The following is a 16,655-nucleotide window of genomic DNA, read 5'->3' as shown; positions in this document are numbered from 1 at the left end:
CGATTTTAACCAAAAGGATTAGCAGAAAACCTACACCCCCATGGAGAACTGAGGAAATAAAGAAACTAAAAAGAAACTGCAGGAGTGCTGAAAGGAGATGGAGGAAATCAAAATTAACCATACACTATGAAATTTTATGCCAACTCCTTAAAAACTACAATAATACTATTAAAAAAGCAAGAACTTCACATTTCAAAAACTTAATTTTAAATAACAAAAACAATTCCAAATTCTTATTCTCCACAATAGATTTTTTAACAAATGGAAACCCTGACAGATCCCATAAAACAGCAACAGACCATTACTGTGAGGATTTTGCAGACCACTTCAGGGGTAAAATTGATGACATTAGATCCAGTCTTTTATCTCAACAGATTTTAACTCTTAACACACCTGGATCAGTGCTTTTACCTGAGGAAACACTGGAGAGTTTTGCCTTGGTTGATGCGGGGACACTTTGTAGAGTTTTCTCCAAGGTAAAGCCCACAACCTGCCTTTTAGACCCCATTCCCACACCGTTTTTTAAAACACTCTATGGGTTCTTTGAGGAACAGCTTTTATATTTGGTCAACTGTTCTCTTCAGACGGGTGTCTTCCCCACCGCCTTTAAAACGGCGGTGGTGAAGCCCCTTCTGAAGAAGAGTGGGTTGGACCCCAATGTTTTAAATAACTACCGGCCTGTATCCAACTTACCGTTTTTAAGTAAAATTTTAGAAAAACTTGTTTTTAATCAAGTGAATGAATTTTTAAACTCAACACACATTTTAGAGGCTCATCAGTCCGGTTTTAGGATGAACCACAGTACAGAGACAGCACTTTTAAAGATTTTAAATGACATCAGGTGCAATTTAGATAACCAAAAACTCACAGTCTTGGTTCTGCTGGATCTAACCGCCGCCTTCGATACAGTAGACCATCACATTTTATTAAACAGACTGAAGCACCTGGTCGGCCTCTCTGGTACTGTTCTTAAATGGTTCACGTCCTACCTCACTGATCGTAGTTTCTTCGTAAGTATGGATACATGTTCCTCAGGAATCTATAAGATAAGGTGTGGGGTTCCCCAAGGGTCAATTTTAGGTCCAACTCTTTTTAATCTGTACATGCTGCCCCTTGGGGACGTCATCAGGAGACACGGCATCAGCTTCCACAGCTATGCTGACGATACGCAACTGTACATCGCCGTGTCTCCTGATGACACAGGGCCAATTGATGCCCTTTTTAACTGTATTTTAGACATCAAGTCATGGATGGCAGCAAACTTCCTACAGCTCAACCAGGGCAAAACAGAGATTTTACTCATCGGTCCTGAAGGCCAGAGAGAGAAACTTTTACCAAAGTTACAGGATTTTAAACCCTCAAAATCAGTTAAAAATCTGGGCGTGATTTTTGACTCTGAGCTCACTTTTATTCCACATATTAAAAACATAACAAAGATCGGTTTTTACCATCTTAAGAACATAGCCAGAGTCCGCCCGTTTCTCTCTCAGGCCAGCACGGAGGTGCTAATGCATGCTTTTATCTCATGTCGTTTAGATTATTGTAACGCCCTGCTCTCTGGTCTTCCCAAAAAGAACATGTACAATCTACAATTACTACAGAACTCAGCCGCACGCGTGCTGACGAGGACCAGAGGGCGGGAGCACATTACACCTGTTTTAAAATCGCTGCATTGGCTCCCTGTGCGCTTCAGGGTTGATTTTAAGGTTCTTTTACTAGTTTTTAAGTGTCTTAATGGTCTTGGGCCTTCTTATTTGTCTGCACTACTTTTACCCTATCGACCCTCACGGACCCTGAGGTCCTCCGGTGCCGGCCTTTTAACCATACCAAAAGTTAGAACTAGGACACACGGGGAGGCGGCATTCAGTTTTTATGGTCCCCGATTGTGGAACAGCCTCCCGGAGAACCTCAGGGCCGCAGAGACTGTTGATGTTTTTAAAAAGAGGCTCAAGACTCATCTCTTTAATCAGGCTTTTAACTGACTCATTTAACTCTTTTACATTTTTTATGCTCACCCTTATTTTTATTGGATCTTACTACTCTGTTTTATAGTTAGTTTATCCTTTTTTATTATCATAATTTATTCTCATTGTTTTATCTTAATGTTTTATCTAAATATTTTAGTCGTTATTTATGGTCTATTTTATACATTTTACTGTCTTAGTCCTTTAGTTTTTAATGTCTTGCTTTTTAGACATACTTTTAGGATTTTACGTTATGTTATACTTTTTAAACTCTATTAGTGTATTTTATCCTGTTTTCTTGTAGCATTTATCTCCAGTGTTTCCTCATGGGGAGCCTCCATGCTGGGAGTGACTCTGGCCTGCAGGGAGTCGTCCTGGGGATGGTTCTGGCCTGGATGGTGGTGGAGTTCTGCACCACGGCTTCACCGCTGTGGTGTGGACTTCTCTATCCGTCCGGGCCGGGATGGTCTCTGTGGGCCCCCCCCCCCCTTCTAGCTGCGGGCTATGAGACCTCCTGGCGTGGACGGCTCCCTGTTACCGTTTCGTCACCTGGATCGTCTGTGCCTAGCCATGTCTGCACCATGTGTCTGCGTGTGTCTATCTGTGTGTGTGCGGGGAGGGGGAGGGGGAGGGGGGGGGGGGGCACTAATACATTTTATGTTTATGTTTTATGAAAAGCACTTTGTGTTACATTTTTTTTGTATGAAAGGTGCTTTAAAAATAAAGTTTGATTTGATTTGATTTGATTTGATTTGACTTTAATATATTTGCATTATACTAAGATACATTCATTTTCAATGGCTTTTGTCCTTAATGGCTTTTTTCCCCCTTACATTACGTTTACTTTAATACTTTAAGTAGTTTTGAAACCAGTACTTTTATACTTTTACTCAAGCAAAAAACTTTAGTTGATACTTCAACTTCTACAGGAGTATTTTTAAACTCTAGTATCTATACTTCTACCTGAGTAATGAATGTGAATACTTTTGACACCTCTGCGTGTAACCCTCTGAAGTGTCTCGTGCATGAAATGTGCTTTACATATAAACTCGCCCTGCCTTAACCGGGGATCTAGCCAAATCCCGGTCAAAGTAAAATACACTTCCCACAAACGAGAGGCCGAGATGCAACTTACAGTACATCTTTGAGACACTAGTATTGTCGTGAAGTGGGTGTAGTTTTAAGAATGTGGTTCTACTACTTGAAAATGTGCTGAAAGATGTGCGTGCACACAAGTGGAAAAGTACACCGCCATTCCAGTCGAAGAATGGCCGTTTCTCAAGACAAAATATATCAAATGTGGACTAGTGTACTCGGTAGTTTATATGTGGTACTTTTATTTTTTTAAATTTGTGCATTTTTATTTCAAGCTCTTCAAACAGAACAATCCACGTATGACAGCAACTGTTAAGGCAACAAAATCAATGCAGGCACAATGTTCTACCGTAGTCGGGAGGACAGAAGGATGCAGTCTGCTCTTTCTGTTATTGGAGCGGCAGCGATGATCAGCACGTAAGCAGCCAATTTAACTGACCATACATAAAAAAATCATAGGACATAAAATGGAGAATGGACTTACAGGACTGTCTCAGAAAATTAGAATATTGTGATAAAGTCCTTTATTTTCTGTAATGCAAAAATGTCATACATTCTGGATTCATTACAAATCAACTGAAATATTGCAAGGCTTTTATTATTTTAATATTGCTGATTATGGTTTACAGTTTAAGATTAAGATTCCCAGAATATTCAGATTTTTTGAGATAGGATATTTGAGTTTTCTTAAGATGTAAGCCATGATCAGCAATATTAAAATAATAAAAGGCTTGCAATATTTCAGTTGATTTGTAATGAATCCAGAATGTATGACATTTTGGTTTTTGTAATTGCATTACAGAAAATCACAATATTCTAATTTTCTGAGACAGTCCTGTATATGATGTTTCTTTTTTTAACCTTTTTTAAACAGGTAAAGTATTAACTACCAAGGACCTCATGTCCAAATTTGGTAGTGAGACACATCCCTGGTTTCAGTCACGGGTTCCCACTCCACCCGGGCCCATCCCTCCAGTCGGTTCCCGTCGCCTCCTTGAACTCATGTTAACTCTGGTTGCTCTGGCCTGCAGCACCTTTTAGTTATCAGTAAGAATAATTCAGGTGTATCTTGCCTCCGGTCTGATCTCTGTGTTCTCATTTAACAGTTTTATGCTGCATTTCTGTCACTAAAGTAAACCAGTGTAACAAAGTGTACTGTACCATGTCAGGTAACAGTTTCATGAATAATTCATCGGTCTGAATCCTTCATCTTGTACCCTGTCTGCTCGTTGGATGTTTCGACAAGCTGTAAGGCGAAGGGGAGCGAGTAACCGCTGCGCAGGAGAACAGAAGGCGATGACGGTTCTGTACCATCAAAGATCAGACTGGAGCGTTTGAAATGAAGGCAGATGTCGGGATGAATCCCCGAGGGGGATGTCGTGAGTGAAATCAGAGCTAATGCAAAAGAATTGATGCCTGCACGGCACCATTACAGCAAAGCAAGATGTAGCTAATTCTGTCAATTTTCTGAACCCGCTGACACAGTGGAAACTAAATATAAAGCGTGTGTTGGAGTTGATGTGTCACACAGAAGTGAAAGTGTTGACAGAATAAGGGCAGTTTCACTCAGACGGATGAGACGGTTTCTCCGGTCTTTAAGGCCGACGTCAATCTCTGCCGTGGCATGTGCTCAGCGCGGCGTCAGCGAGCCGGCCGGGTCCGGCGGTGGCACGTGAACGGAAAATTAACAAATACCTCACACTGCTGGGGAAATTATGGGATCTAAGCTGTCAGAATGTGAAATAAAGAGGAACAGAAAAGGCATTTGTCATCAGTTTTGGGTTGAGGAGACGTCTGTGGTGAGGACGTTTCAAATTAGTGAAACGCGGTGAAAGCGGCCGCAGAACTTGTTGATCCTCTGACCCAACGGCCGAACAAGCCGACCAGCTCTGTCAGCCATCGTTTAACATCCTTGTCGTGGAACTCACTGGTCTGTGGTCTGGTCCGTCAACTTGGACGGGTCCTTAAAGGATCAGAAGGTTGCTGCATCAGAGGATGCAGAGGTCTTTGACTACAGCCAACAGCCATTTCATCTTTGCTCCGTCACAGCTCAGAAGTCAAGTCATGACTGGTGGAAGTGACTAAAGCGAGGAGGTAATAACTAGTCACTGACTGCATGTACATGCAGTCAATAACCCTTTTAAAACCTGAATATTGGCAATAACCCGAATTTGCACGGCCATGTAAACACCAATAACCCCTTTGAATAACCCGAATTTGCTCATAGGTTTTTAAAAACCCGAATATGACCCCTGGGTTACTCCTCTTAAAACCCAAATATTCGGTCATATAAACGCCAAACGGAATATCCCGATCAAACGGAACATGAATTTGTTTTCTGCGCATGCTCTTTTCTCAAGGAATCCTGGTCTTTTGAGTCCAGGACGTACTTCTAAACACGGAGAAACGCAAGACCACGCCACACTTTTGGAGTGAGGAGGAGACTAATCATTTTATAAATTTAATGAAGGATATGAACATTTTGGCAACAAGATCTTTTGATGAGTTTAGCTGATAGCACGGTGGAAGGTCTGGCCGTCCACATTTATCCAAAACAGACATGTTTCATAATTTACCGTTGGTTTTGGGATGAAATTTATTCCTGCGATTCTCAATTTTAGTGCCTCGAGCACCCTGCTTAACCATTTTAAGATAAATAAATAAAAGGCCTTCGCGGTTGCCTGCTGCCGAGCCAACTTTGTTTTGGAAGTACGGATCGGATTTCCGCCGGTTTGGGGATAAAACAACGCTGCACCCTCACGACACTGTGTGCAGTGTGTTCCCAAGTATTAATTAATAATTACTTATTGTTCCTTTCAACTAATAAAAAGTTTAAAAAAATAATCCAGTGATTTAAATTTTGATACAAATCTAGTAGAAACTAGGCTTTTTCCACTGATGTGAACAAGAGAGAAGGCTGTCCAACCGGATTTTCTTACCCGGATGTGCAATGGAAAATGATTTTTCTGATTGGTCAGTCAGGGACCAATCAGAATGCTGACAAAAGAGTCGATTGTCATGGAGGTGAAATCTGTAGACTAAAACTGTTTTCTGAACCAGTAACTATGTAAATATGTTTATTACTGCGGCAAAGTTGGATATTTTAACACTTTGGAGCCAGCCCCCTAGTGGCCGTTAAAGGGAACTACAATTCCCTGAGCTAGCTCTACAAACAAGGTTAAACCACTGAAGAGGTTTGAACGCTAGGATAAAAAGCTATGGAGCTAGAACAGTCTCATAATTTGCAAATGCACACACCGTTTCACAAATGCACAGGACAAAATTCACAAATGCACAGTCACGTCACGTCAGGGGAGTCTCAAAAGTCACACGCAAATCCAGCGCAGCTCACAGACAAAAAACATTTGTAAATCAGGTTATATTTGTGTGTGCATCAAAAATACATTTGTATATCTTGTCCTACGCACGTGTGAATTGTTCTGTGCATTCGTGAAACTTGTCCTGTGCATTTGTGAAACAGTGTGTGCATTTGCGGATCGGTGTGTGCATTTGTGAATCGGTGTGTGCATTTGTAAATTTTGTTCTGTACATTTGTGAAACGGTGTGTGCATTTGCAGATCGGTCTGTGCATTTGTGAATTTTGCCCTGTGCATTTGTGAAACGGTGTGTGCATTTGCGAATTATGAGACTGTTCTAGCTCCATAAAAAGGTACCTTGAGTAGTTCCCTACGGAGTCAGCTTTATTGCAGTTTTACTTCAATTTACTCAGGTAAGTTAGCTGTAAAATCACAGCCTAACTGAATCAACGTGCTCCAAAAACAGGAAGTCTTTTTTTTTCCCAAAAGTTGTATAAGAATGATTTTCGACTGCATATATCTTATGTATTCTCCTCATCCTGAAGCTGTGAGTAGAAACAGAGATATTAGATGCTGGGAGAGTAATAGATGTGTTTTTCCCACATGGATTTTAGTTCCAACATACAACAGTAATTTGCAAAAGTGTGTTGATATTCAGTAAAGCCCCAAAACAGCCTTGTTGCTGTGACAACCAAGCACTTAATGACGTCCCGTATCCACGGTTTGGACCCAGATCCTGCATACGCAGAGGTGAAACCGAAACGTTTGTGGCGACGTGAGACAAAAAGGACCTTTGAAGATAGTTTTAGCAAATGAGTGAAAAGATGAACGGTAAAAATAGCCCCGAAACAAGTCCGGGCCATCGTGAAAGAGCAGAAACCTGACTCCTCACCATGACGACACGCCAACCTGAGAGCTACACCTGGCAGCTTTCCAGCCGCCACATAACCAGCTAGTTTTATTCCCAAACACGTCGTCAAATACCGGGACAGAGAGAGGGAAAGAGAAACAAAACAAAACAGGATTTCGTGTTCAACTTGAACCATCAAGGCAAAGCTCAAGTTTCTCACCGAACCTGCTCTCTTCACACCGTCTCTTATGACATCACTCAGCCCCGGGTCCTGCTTGGACCTGATCCGTCTTTTCCGAGGACACAACATGATTCATTTCCACCGTTTATCATTTTGATCTTTACCTCTTTCAGGAGCTCTCTGCTCTGGGAGTAGTTGTCCTTGTCTGAGAATATCTCTGCCAGCTCCTCGTATCTCCTCAAGGCCTCTCTGTGAAGCAACCAGATCACAGTCAAGGTTTCCGTTCCCTCCCGGCACAAGTACAGCTCATTTAAAGCAATGACGTTACTCAGCAAGCAGACCCAAAAAAGGTTTAACATATTTATATTTGATATGGCACTCTTTGAAGGAATTAGTGATGAATCTGAATTATCTCATTTTATTATGAAAGAATATGAAAGTTTCTTTCCAATACTCTAATCACCGATAATGAAACCGTCCTTCTGTCTTTACTTTGACATCATCTTTACAAGCAGAATTTATGTCAAGGTCTTAAATTGAAAGCAGATGTAAAAGAAATAAAAAATACATTAAAAAAGTGGGTTACTCAGAGTTCAGAGCAATAAAATGCAGCCTGGGATATCCAGCGACTAGTGACCGATCCTGGTCCATGCTTATTGGCAGTGTTGCTTCAGTTCATTAAAGTTAATTCATTTATGTCAGTCCTTTTAAGGTTCATCCAACAGTTCTTCAATCAAGCTGAGTCCGGACTCAGAACAAGTCCACATCATACCACAAAAGGATTAATGGGGCAATTATTTTATCGATTAGTCGACTAATCTAAGGAGTAATTGGACGATTATTCTAACGATTATTTTTCTGTTTGATTAATAAAAACCATAATGTATCAACTAAATATAAAAAAATCTTAAATAATATAGTTTATTAAACACAGTTTTGCACAGCAAAATAAAAATATAGACTAAAATTATACAAACTAAAAAGGCCAACCTGTTTATTTCTTTCTTCACACTAAATTGCATATTTTTATTACATAAAAAAGTCTAATCATGAAAGGAACCTTTCTCAGGCGGATGGAACTAAAAAGACAAGACAAGTTGTTTTCGGTAGGGATCATTTTTTGGTGACACTTTAGCTTCTGCTAACCGATTAAAAAAAAAGTTATGACTAGAAAACATAAAATGTAGGAGCTGATGCATACCATAATCTGATCATCTGACATTAGTTTTTACAATTATTTTCCTTATTATATTCTGCAATTATTGTTGTATCATTATAATGGAATGGGGGGCCTCTGCTGTAGATGCTCCAACATGACTGGTGTGCTGGTCTGGTATCAATTCCAAAAAGTGGTTGGGACTAAATTTAAAGTATTCTGTGGCAGGGTGCAGGATTGGGGCGTGGTCTGCAGGGGAGAGAGGGAGTGCAGGGGAGTGGCGCACAGGTGACGCGGCTGGAACAGCTGATGGTACACAGGTGAATCTAATCATTCTCTGTGTATTTCAGTAGGGTGTGGGTTCTGGAGACAGGATGGAGAGACACAGAGTTTCGTGCAGACCCTTTTATTTACCCAAATCACACACGTGCACAAGCACCTTCACAGCAGCTTCACAGGAGCCCTTGCTGCTGTGCAGCTATGCCTTATGAAGGCTGGCAGGGTGGAGAGGCTGATTGGGCCCACCTGGGCCCTAATCAGCCTGAGTGGCTGCAGCTCCTCCACCCTGCCACATATTCACACAATTTTGATGACTTAGGGCTGTTTTTGGGGCTTTTTGCAGGAATTTGTTGGGCTGTGACGAGGTCGCACTTTCAGTTTCATTCTCCAAAGTGTGGACTGTTTGTTTTGGGTGACCCATATGTGGCTGGCGATGCATCGACGACAAAATATGAGGGCTGCGATATTTTGAAGTCAACACATCACTACAGGCCTATTGAAAACAAAATTATAATCCTTCGTAGACAGAAAGCAGCAGTAATTACTACTCCGAGCTGCTTTTGTATTTCCCTCTTTTAGTCCTTTTATCCTTTCTGTGTCTCTCCTGCGTCATTAAGTTGTTCTGCACACTATATGTGAATTGTAATGCTGCTGTTTACCACAAACTATATAAATTATCACTACGCAGGATGGAGAATAAATAGTTTATCTGAAAGATCTATCGAGTATTCAACCATTAAGTTTTCATGACTGAGCCACCTGTCAGTTTCCTGCCACGTCCTCCTCAGCCGGTGGATGGGGTTACTCTGCAGCGCCGACACGATGGCGTACAGCGAGGAGAAGTTCTTCCTGGCTCGGCAGTCCTTTCAAAACACACACACCAGAATTCAGTCATTTGCATAGTTGCACACACAAAGGCTCATGCACACGCTAGCACCTGTGTGTGTGTGTGTGTGTGTGTGTGTGTGTGTGTGTGTGTGTGTGTGTGTGTGTGTGTGTGTGTGTGTGTGTGTGTGTGTGTGTGTGTGTGTGTGTGTGTGTGTGTGTGTGTGGGTGAAGAACTGAATAATGTACACTGCTTTGATCAATAACAAACCTGCAGTGAGACAACAAACCAGGGAAACAGCATTTCCCCCAAGAGAGATGTAAACTACCCATGTGACCATAGCAACCATGCACCGTGACACCTTTGTGTGTGTGTGTGTGTGTGTGTGTACTTGTTCTTATACTGTTGGGGGACAAGGACACAGGTTACTACACTTCAGGACACTTTGATAAAAACTCAAATACTGGATCCCACAAGTTTAAAACTTGCTCTCAGGACTTCCTTTTATGTTTGGCAGGGTGATTGATTTCTGGATGACATATCTGTCCGTGATCGGAGCAAACTGGAGCACCACCAGGGTTTTTTTTTTATAAGGTGTAGTCATAAGATGGGCAACTAGCAGATATTGTAAAGTATTTTACAAGAAGCTGACTGTCATGTGCAGTATGTCTGCCATAAAACTGGTATTATCTGGAGTTAACTGGAGTTATTTGGTCAGGGTATACAGGAAGTACAAAAAAGAAAACATGCTAGTTTTGAAACATCTTTAATCTTGTTTCAAACCCTCAAACGCTGATGAAGTGTCCTTTGTTATTGCATCTCTGTCAAGAGGAGATGTGGTAATCAAGATTCCCTCGATGCTGCATTTTAGCACTCAGATATTGATTTAGGTGAAATTGCTGGTGCTCTTCCCGACGGACGGCATGAGGACCATCTGAGCAGGAACAGAGTTACCAGTGTGTGATTGCTGCTGGTGTATGGTGGGAAAATGGTTGCTGAGGCTTCTGAAACCCCAACTTTTACAACTTTAAAAGTGAAACTGTGGAACCGACTGGATGAGGAACTAAAAAAAGAGTAGCTCAATTTACAAATTAAAAAAAAATTATAAATCTAAAATAATAGATAAATATAGAATACTAATATAAATTATCTTCATATTAAACTGTCTAAATTAGAACACTTTCCTCCTGCAGCTGTCCTCAATCGTGAGAGACCACATTTATTTTCTTCTCTACTTTGTTCATTTTCTTTGTTTTGTTCGTTCGTTTCGTTTTCTTCTTATTAGTATCTTATTTCCCTTTCTGTAGTCTGCCTTTTGTTGAAAAGGATAGGCAAAATAAGCCATGAGGCTTCAGCCTATACCTTTTTGGTCGAAAAAAAAAAGGAAAAAGGAAATGTGTACATACATACATACATACATACATATATATATATATATATATATATATATATATATATATATATATATATATATATATATATATATATATAAATATATAAATATATATATATGTACACATTTCCCTTTTCCTTTTTTTTTATATATACTGTATATATATATATACATATATTTATACCTGTGTGTATACATATACAGTGTGTATATGCAAACATCTTAAAATGTAAATGACCAAAACAAAATAAACTAAACTAAACTAAAACTAAACTTTACTTCAGTGTGAGCACCTATCCCTCAATCATCCAGCCAGTAAAATACTTAATGATGAATTCTTAGAGCTAATGTTGTTGTTGAGGGTGTCTCCACTGACCTCCGCCACGCTGATCCATTTCTCCAGCAGGCGCGCTCTCTGTTGCCTTCGCAGCTTCGTGGGCCAAAGGCACGACGCCAAAACCGCGTTGGCCAGCTTGTTGAACTGACGCACGGTGGCCCGGACGGACCAACAGACGCCTTCTCTGCCCTTTTTGTCCCTCTGAGACCACAAGGAGCCGAGGCAGTGGTACGGGACCAGACGGACAAACAGCTCCTGGGACGTGACACAAAGCTCTGTCGGTAACATCGTACTCCCAAACAACATGACCTGAACTGTGAGGACGGCATCCTTGTTTTTCAGAGGTTACGTTTGTGTAGATAGCAACTTTGTTTTAGTCTTCGTTGGGTCTAGTGGTTCGGGCTATCAAAATGACGTTGGTAGCAAGACAACGTTTGCAGTAGAAACATGTAACCTGCTGCAGCGTTGCAGGAAATCCAACGTTTAAAAGTTGAAACGAAACCAGAATCAGCCCGTCAACCGTAAACTGATGGATGTTTTATTAATACTAATTTAATGAATGTTACTATAAACCAAAAATACTGATCATGTTTCTAATAATAATGAGGAAAAAACCTTTTTGAGGGAACTCACGGTTTCTATCTTTGTGAGCTGCTCAGCGCTGAGCGCAGCAGGAAATCCCAGGATGCTGGTGGGTTCAAACCTGGCGGGATCAGGAGGGGGGCCGCTGAAACCGGTCTGATCTGCACACAGAAGCAGCTCCGTCAAACAGGGGTCCGAGGAATCCCGACGGAAACCAGTACCTGACCTGCCCTTCACAGAGAAATCATCTGATGCCCATCCTCTGTTTTGTGTTGCATCCTTTTTGAGCCCATAATAACGTGAATAATCTAAAGTCGCCCCGTCTATTTACTCAAACGTTCACTAAAAGACCTGGAGAACATATCTAACACTTTATACTATAACTTGATCGCATGGTTTTATACTATTTTGTCTTATTATTTATTGATTGTGATTTTTTTATTATATACAACAAGACTATCCTGTATAAGAAAATAAAGAAGAAAAAAGAAATTGTAAAAGTCTAACAACTAGATTAAAAGTTAACCAATTATTATTTTTATTTGTATTAATCGTACTGATTATTTTAGGTACGATTGTAGATTTGTTTGGACGCTCTGTTGTAAACTCTATCTTGTAGATTGTGCTAATACAGGACTGTCTCAGAAAATTAGAATATTGTGATAAAGTTCTTTATTTTCTGTAATGCAATTAAAAAAAACAAAAATGTCATACATTCTGGATTCATTCCAAATCAACTGAAATATTGCAAGCCTTTTATTATTTTAATATTGCTGATCATGGCTTACAGTTTAAGATTAAGATTCCCAGAATATTGTAATTTTTTGATATAGGATATTTGAGTTTTCTTAAGCTGTAAGCCATGATCAGAAATATTAATATAATAAAAGGCTTGCCATATTTCAGTTGATTTGTAATTAATCCAGAATGTATGACATTTTTGCATTACAGAAAATAAAGGACTTTATCACAATACTCTAATTTTCTGAGACAGTCCTGTATTTATGGAACAAAAAAAACTCATCTCAGGTGATATTTACCTCTTCACTGTCAGAAAACAATATTTTATGTTATTTTATATATTTCAGCAAGGAACTCCGTTTCCAGAGACCACAAACAACCTTTAAGGAAGTGCATGTGAGCCCTTTTGCCAGTCAGATCAGGCCGCGTGGGATCTTTTGGTGTGAATTGGCGTTAAACTGAATGAGAGGTGAACACAGACCTCTGTGGGCGTCGGGGAGCAGCGCTCTCTCGCTGAGCTCCTCGGCTATCCGGAGCAGGCTGGCCCGGAGGTCGGCCGCCGACGAGGAGTCCTGAGGGAGCAGCGGAGCCAGGCGCAGCAGGCGAGAGGGCTCCCTCAGGCCCTTGAAGTCCTCGGGATACTCGGACAGCCATGTGCTGAACACGGTGCACACCGCTCTGCAGGGACAGAGACATCAGAGGGACGGGAGCACATGGGGGATTTTACCCTCCACTTTGCCTGAGGGGGTGCAGCTGTCCTCTGTTGTCAACACTCACTTGTTGAAGGATTGTCTGGTGTGGCTGCGCTCGCCGTCCCCCGGCAGGTATTCCAGTCTGAGAACAGAGTTCATGCAACAGAAAGAAGTGAGTCTCCGACGAGTCGGTTGGCATTAAATATGTACAAGTGCTGTGTCTCAAATAGCACGAGTGAAAACGTGAAATCAAAACAAACTGCGAATGTCTGCACAGTTGGGGGTTCTGTCCTTGGGTTAATGGACAGTTCTGATTACTAAAGTTGCTTTCGTCAACGAAAATTATGACTAAATATCGTCGTCAACAAACCTTTATCACCTGAGGAAAATGAGACGAGACGCAACGAAAATGCTGGTCATGTGACGATAACGATAATTAAATATATAATGCAATATTGTAGACGAGTAAAAACGAGACTAAAATGTAGATTACAAAATAAAAACTCTGCTACAATGTGTCTTCATTTTCGTTGACCAAAACGAAAACGAAACAAAATGTTCTACCAAAGATCCTTAATGTCCATGTTTTCAGTACCGGTAGTTTCCTCTGGTTTAGTTCTGCTGCTGGGTGACGTCACGTCAATCCCAGTCGCTGCAGCGGGGAATCAGATCCAGAAGATGCAGCTGCAGAGTTAGAGGCTGATGCCGTTAACGCAGAGCTCTAGTTAACGTCAATTAAAAACAAAGTTACATAGAGAAACGCGGGTATCTTCTCTGGGGTGGGGAGAAGAAGAATAAACCATCTTTGGATACACTTTCCTACATAGACGTGGAAAAGAAAACCCAATGTGTCGTCGAAAAAGAAAAAGATGGGGAGAAATGCGGAAAAATAAACATGTTGTAAACTCAAATTAGAGTCTTCTGTATCTGGAATGAATGTATTCTTGAGTCTATAAGGTAACAATAATATAATAATAAGATAACCTTGTTTGAATTGTAAAATGGGTTTGGATAAATACAATCTTTGACTAAAACGAGACTAAAATGGACAATTCTGACTAAAATGCTCAGACTTTTAGTCGACTGAAACTTGACACGACTAAAAGGAGAATGAACGTGACTGAAACTAATAAAAACTAGAATGACCCAAAGACTAGACTAAAACTAAAATTGAAACAGGCTGCCAAAAACAACACTACTGATTACTTGGTAGCTGTCGACACTGTGGTCACACGTCAATGAGCTCTGTCTCGACCTCTGAGCAGAGAATAAACACCAACCAGCCCACAGTGGTTCTTATTTTGCATATTCTGCATGAGAATACATTTTCTTGTCCTGTTAACTGCAGCGACGACGAACTGCGGCGACCATCTTTGAGTCTGAGGATGAAGCTTGTCTAGGCAACCCCCCCCCCCCGCTTGCTCCTTACGCCCACTTTTGGATCGACTGTGACTCTTTGGCACTTGGCGGGACTGGGGATCGATACAGCAACCTTTTTTTTACGAGGTCTGTACATCGATGGATCTGTGCTGTTGATTAAGTCAGTTCCTCCTGCTGGCTCCGTCTCTCTACGTGACGCTGACCAGACAGGAAGCTGCCGGTTGCCGTGGCAGCACCACTTTTTCAGAGCAAAGGCCTGCAGATCTTATCGTAAAAAACACTCCACCTGTCAGTGAGGATGTCCAGGACTCTCTCGGTGGAGGTGAAGGATCGATAGGTGGAGAGGAAGATGCTGATGAAGGAGGAGTCTCCCATGGAGAAGGAGTGGAGGAGGTGGAGCACCAGCTTCTCTTCGGTCCCAGCTTTCACGCACTGCGACCGGGAGGCGGTGGACTGCAGGACCACAGAGGGAGAGAGGTAAAAACAAGCTCCTCTCAGTCTCAGACGGGGGCGAAGGCTCCGCTCAACTCACCACGGGGCTGTTGGGGCCATGCTGCTGCTTGACCACAACGGTGTAGATCACGCCATCCTCCTCCTCCTCCACCACGGTGGACTGCAAAGCAGAGAAGACGTCAGCGCGACTGTGACTTCAAACAAAATTAGGAGGGAAGCAATATAGCTGAATTCTTCAAAGACTAAAGCTGCTTATATAGTTCTGTTATTTCTTGATAAATGCTGAAGCCAAGTTTCCTTTGAACTCGTGACCATAATTTTGATTCAAATAAAAGCTGAATCTCAACCCCAAATAAGAAAAAAAGTTAGAACGAAACTGAGAAAGCAGGAAAAAGATTTCAGTTCTCATTTCGTCCCCTTCTGCGTGATGCAAACGCGTCTTAAAACGTGCAATAGCCGGGATTCCTTTCTTCTTTTTTTTTTTTTATATTTCACACAGTAGTTCCTGCAGACAGATTGGGACTAGTGACGGGTCAGTCCGGCCCCCTTGCCTTTGTACAGTGTGCAGAACCGAGTGTTTTCTGCAGCGGCCCCGCTGGTTACATTCATTTACAACACTTCTGAAGGTGCTAAAATTACTATTGTAATTTTTCTCCGTTATCTTCTTCATCCTCTTCGTTCAATTTCTTAAAAAAGTCCCATCACCCATCCTACGGCTGCTCCACCATCTCCCCTACTGCTTCCATTAGACATGTACGAGACAAGGAAAGGTTTGACAACCTTTTTAGAGATGTGTTGCTGCCACCAAAATCAGTTTCAATGTCTGATGAGTTTTTTTCATGTTTAAATGGGAATGAAATATGGGTTTATGAGACTAACAAATCATTACATTTTGTTTTTAATCTACATTTTCCTCGGCTTTCCAGCTTTTTTGGACCTGGGGTTTAAAATACTAGCATTTCACCATCATTGCGATGTTTCCTCCACATCTCAGAATCTCAGAAATGAAATGAAAATTGAAAGATCTGCGTGTTCGTTAATTGTGTGCACCATCAGAAAACCAGAGAACAGAATCAAATGTGCAAATTCCTTTGGTTACATCAGCTACGCTTCAGTCAACGTCGGTCCTTCCAATGAACCGTGAACATGAACCGTTCACTGATAATCTGCAGAGCAGAAGGGTAAATGTGCCAAACCCATTTCAGTTTTTCTCATAGCAACAATCCTTTTTTATCACACATTCATTGACATCCTCTGTCCATCTCTGGTCCTCCTACACTTTCATATGTAATTCCTTTGTATCAAAGCCTCCTCTTAGATTTTTTCTGTATCAACTTCTTTGGGGATGTTTTGCTGCCTTCAAATGGAAAACAATCACGTTCCTCAAAGACCTTGAACCGAAGGAAACT

General features: G+C 41.3%; 1 protein-coding gene across 4 annotated transcripts in view; it reads right to left on the bottom strand.

Moving 5' to 3' along the window:
• The window catches only part of rgl2 (ral guanine nucleotide dissociation stimulator-like 2), a 42,865-nt gene that overhangs the window by 10,758 nt on the left and 15,452 nt on the right, over positions 1–16,655 (bottom strand). For all 4 annotated transcript variants that reach the window (XM_061717457.1, XM_061717458.1, XM_061717459.1 and 1 more), the window contains 8 exons: positions 15,326–15,406; positions 15,080–15,246; positions 13,499–13,555; positions 13,203–13,399; positions 12,032–12,141; positions 11,438–11,653; positions 9,602–9,705; positions 7,572–7,656 (listed from right to left, as the gene is read on the bottom strand). In XM_061717457.1, the coding sequence (XP_061573441.1) occupies positions 7,572–7,656; positions 9,602–9,705; positions 11,438–11,653; positions 12,032–12,141; positions 13,203–13,399; positions 13,499–13,555; positions 15,080–15,246; positions 15,326–15,406 (1,017 nt within the window). The remainder of the gene's footprint in view (positions 1–7,571; positions 7,657–9,601; positions 9,706–11,437; positions 11,654–12,031; positions 12,142–13,202; positions 13,400–13,498; positions 13,556–15,079; positions 15,247–15,325; positions 15,407–16,655) is intronic.

Source organism: Cololabis saira, chromosome 3 (genome assembly GCF_033807715.1).
Source record: "Cololabis saira isolate AMF1-May2022 chromosome 3, fColSai1.1, whole genome shotgun sequence".
NCBI lineage: Eukaryota > Metazoa > Chordata > Actinopteri > Beloniformes > Belonidae > Cololabis > Cololabis saira.
The sequence above is the reverse complement of the archived record's forward strand: the minus strand, read 5'-3'. Positions and strand labels throughout refer to the sequence as shown.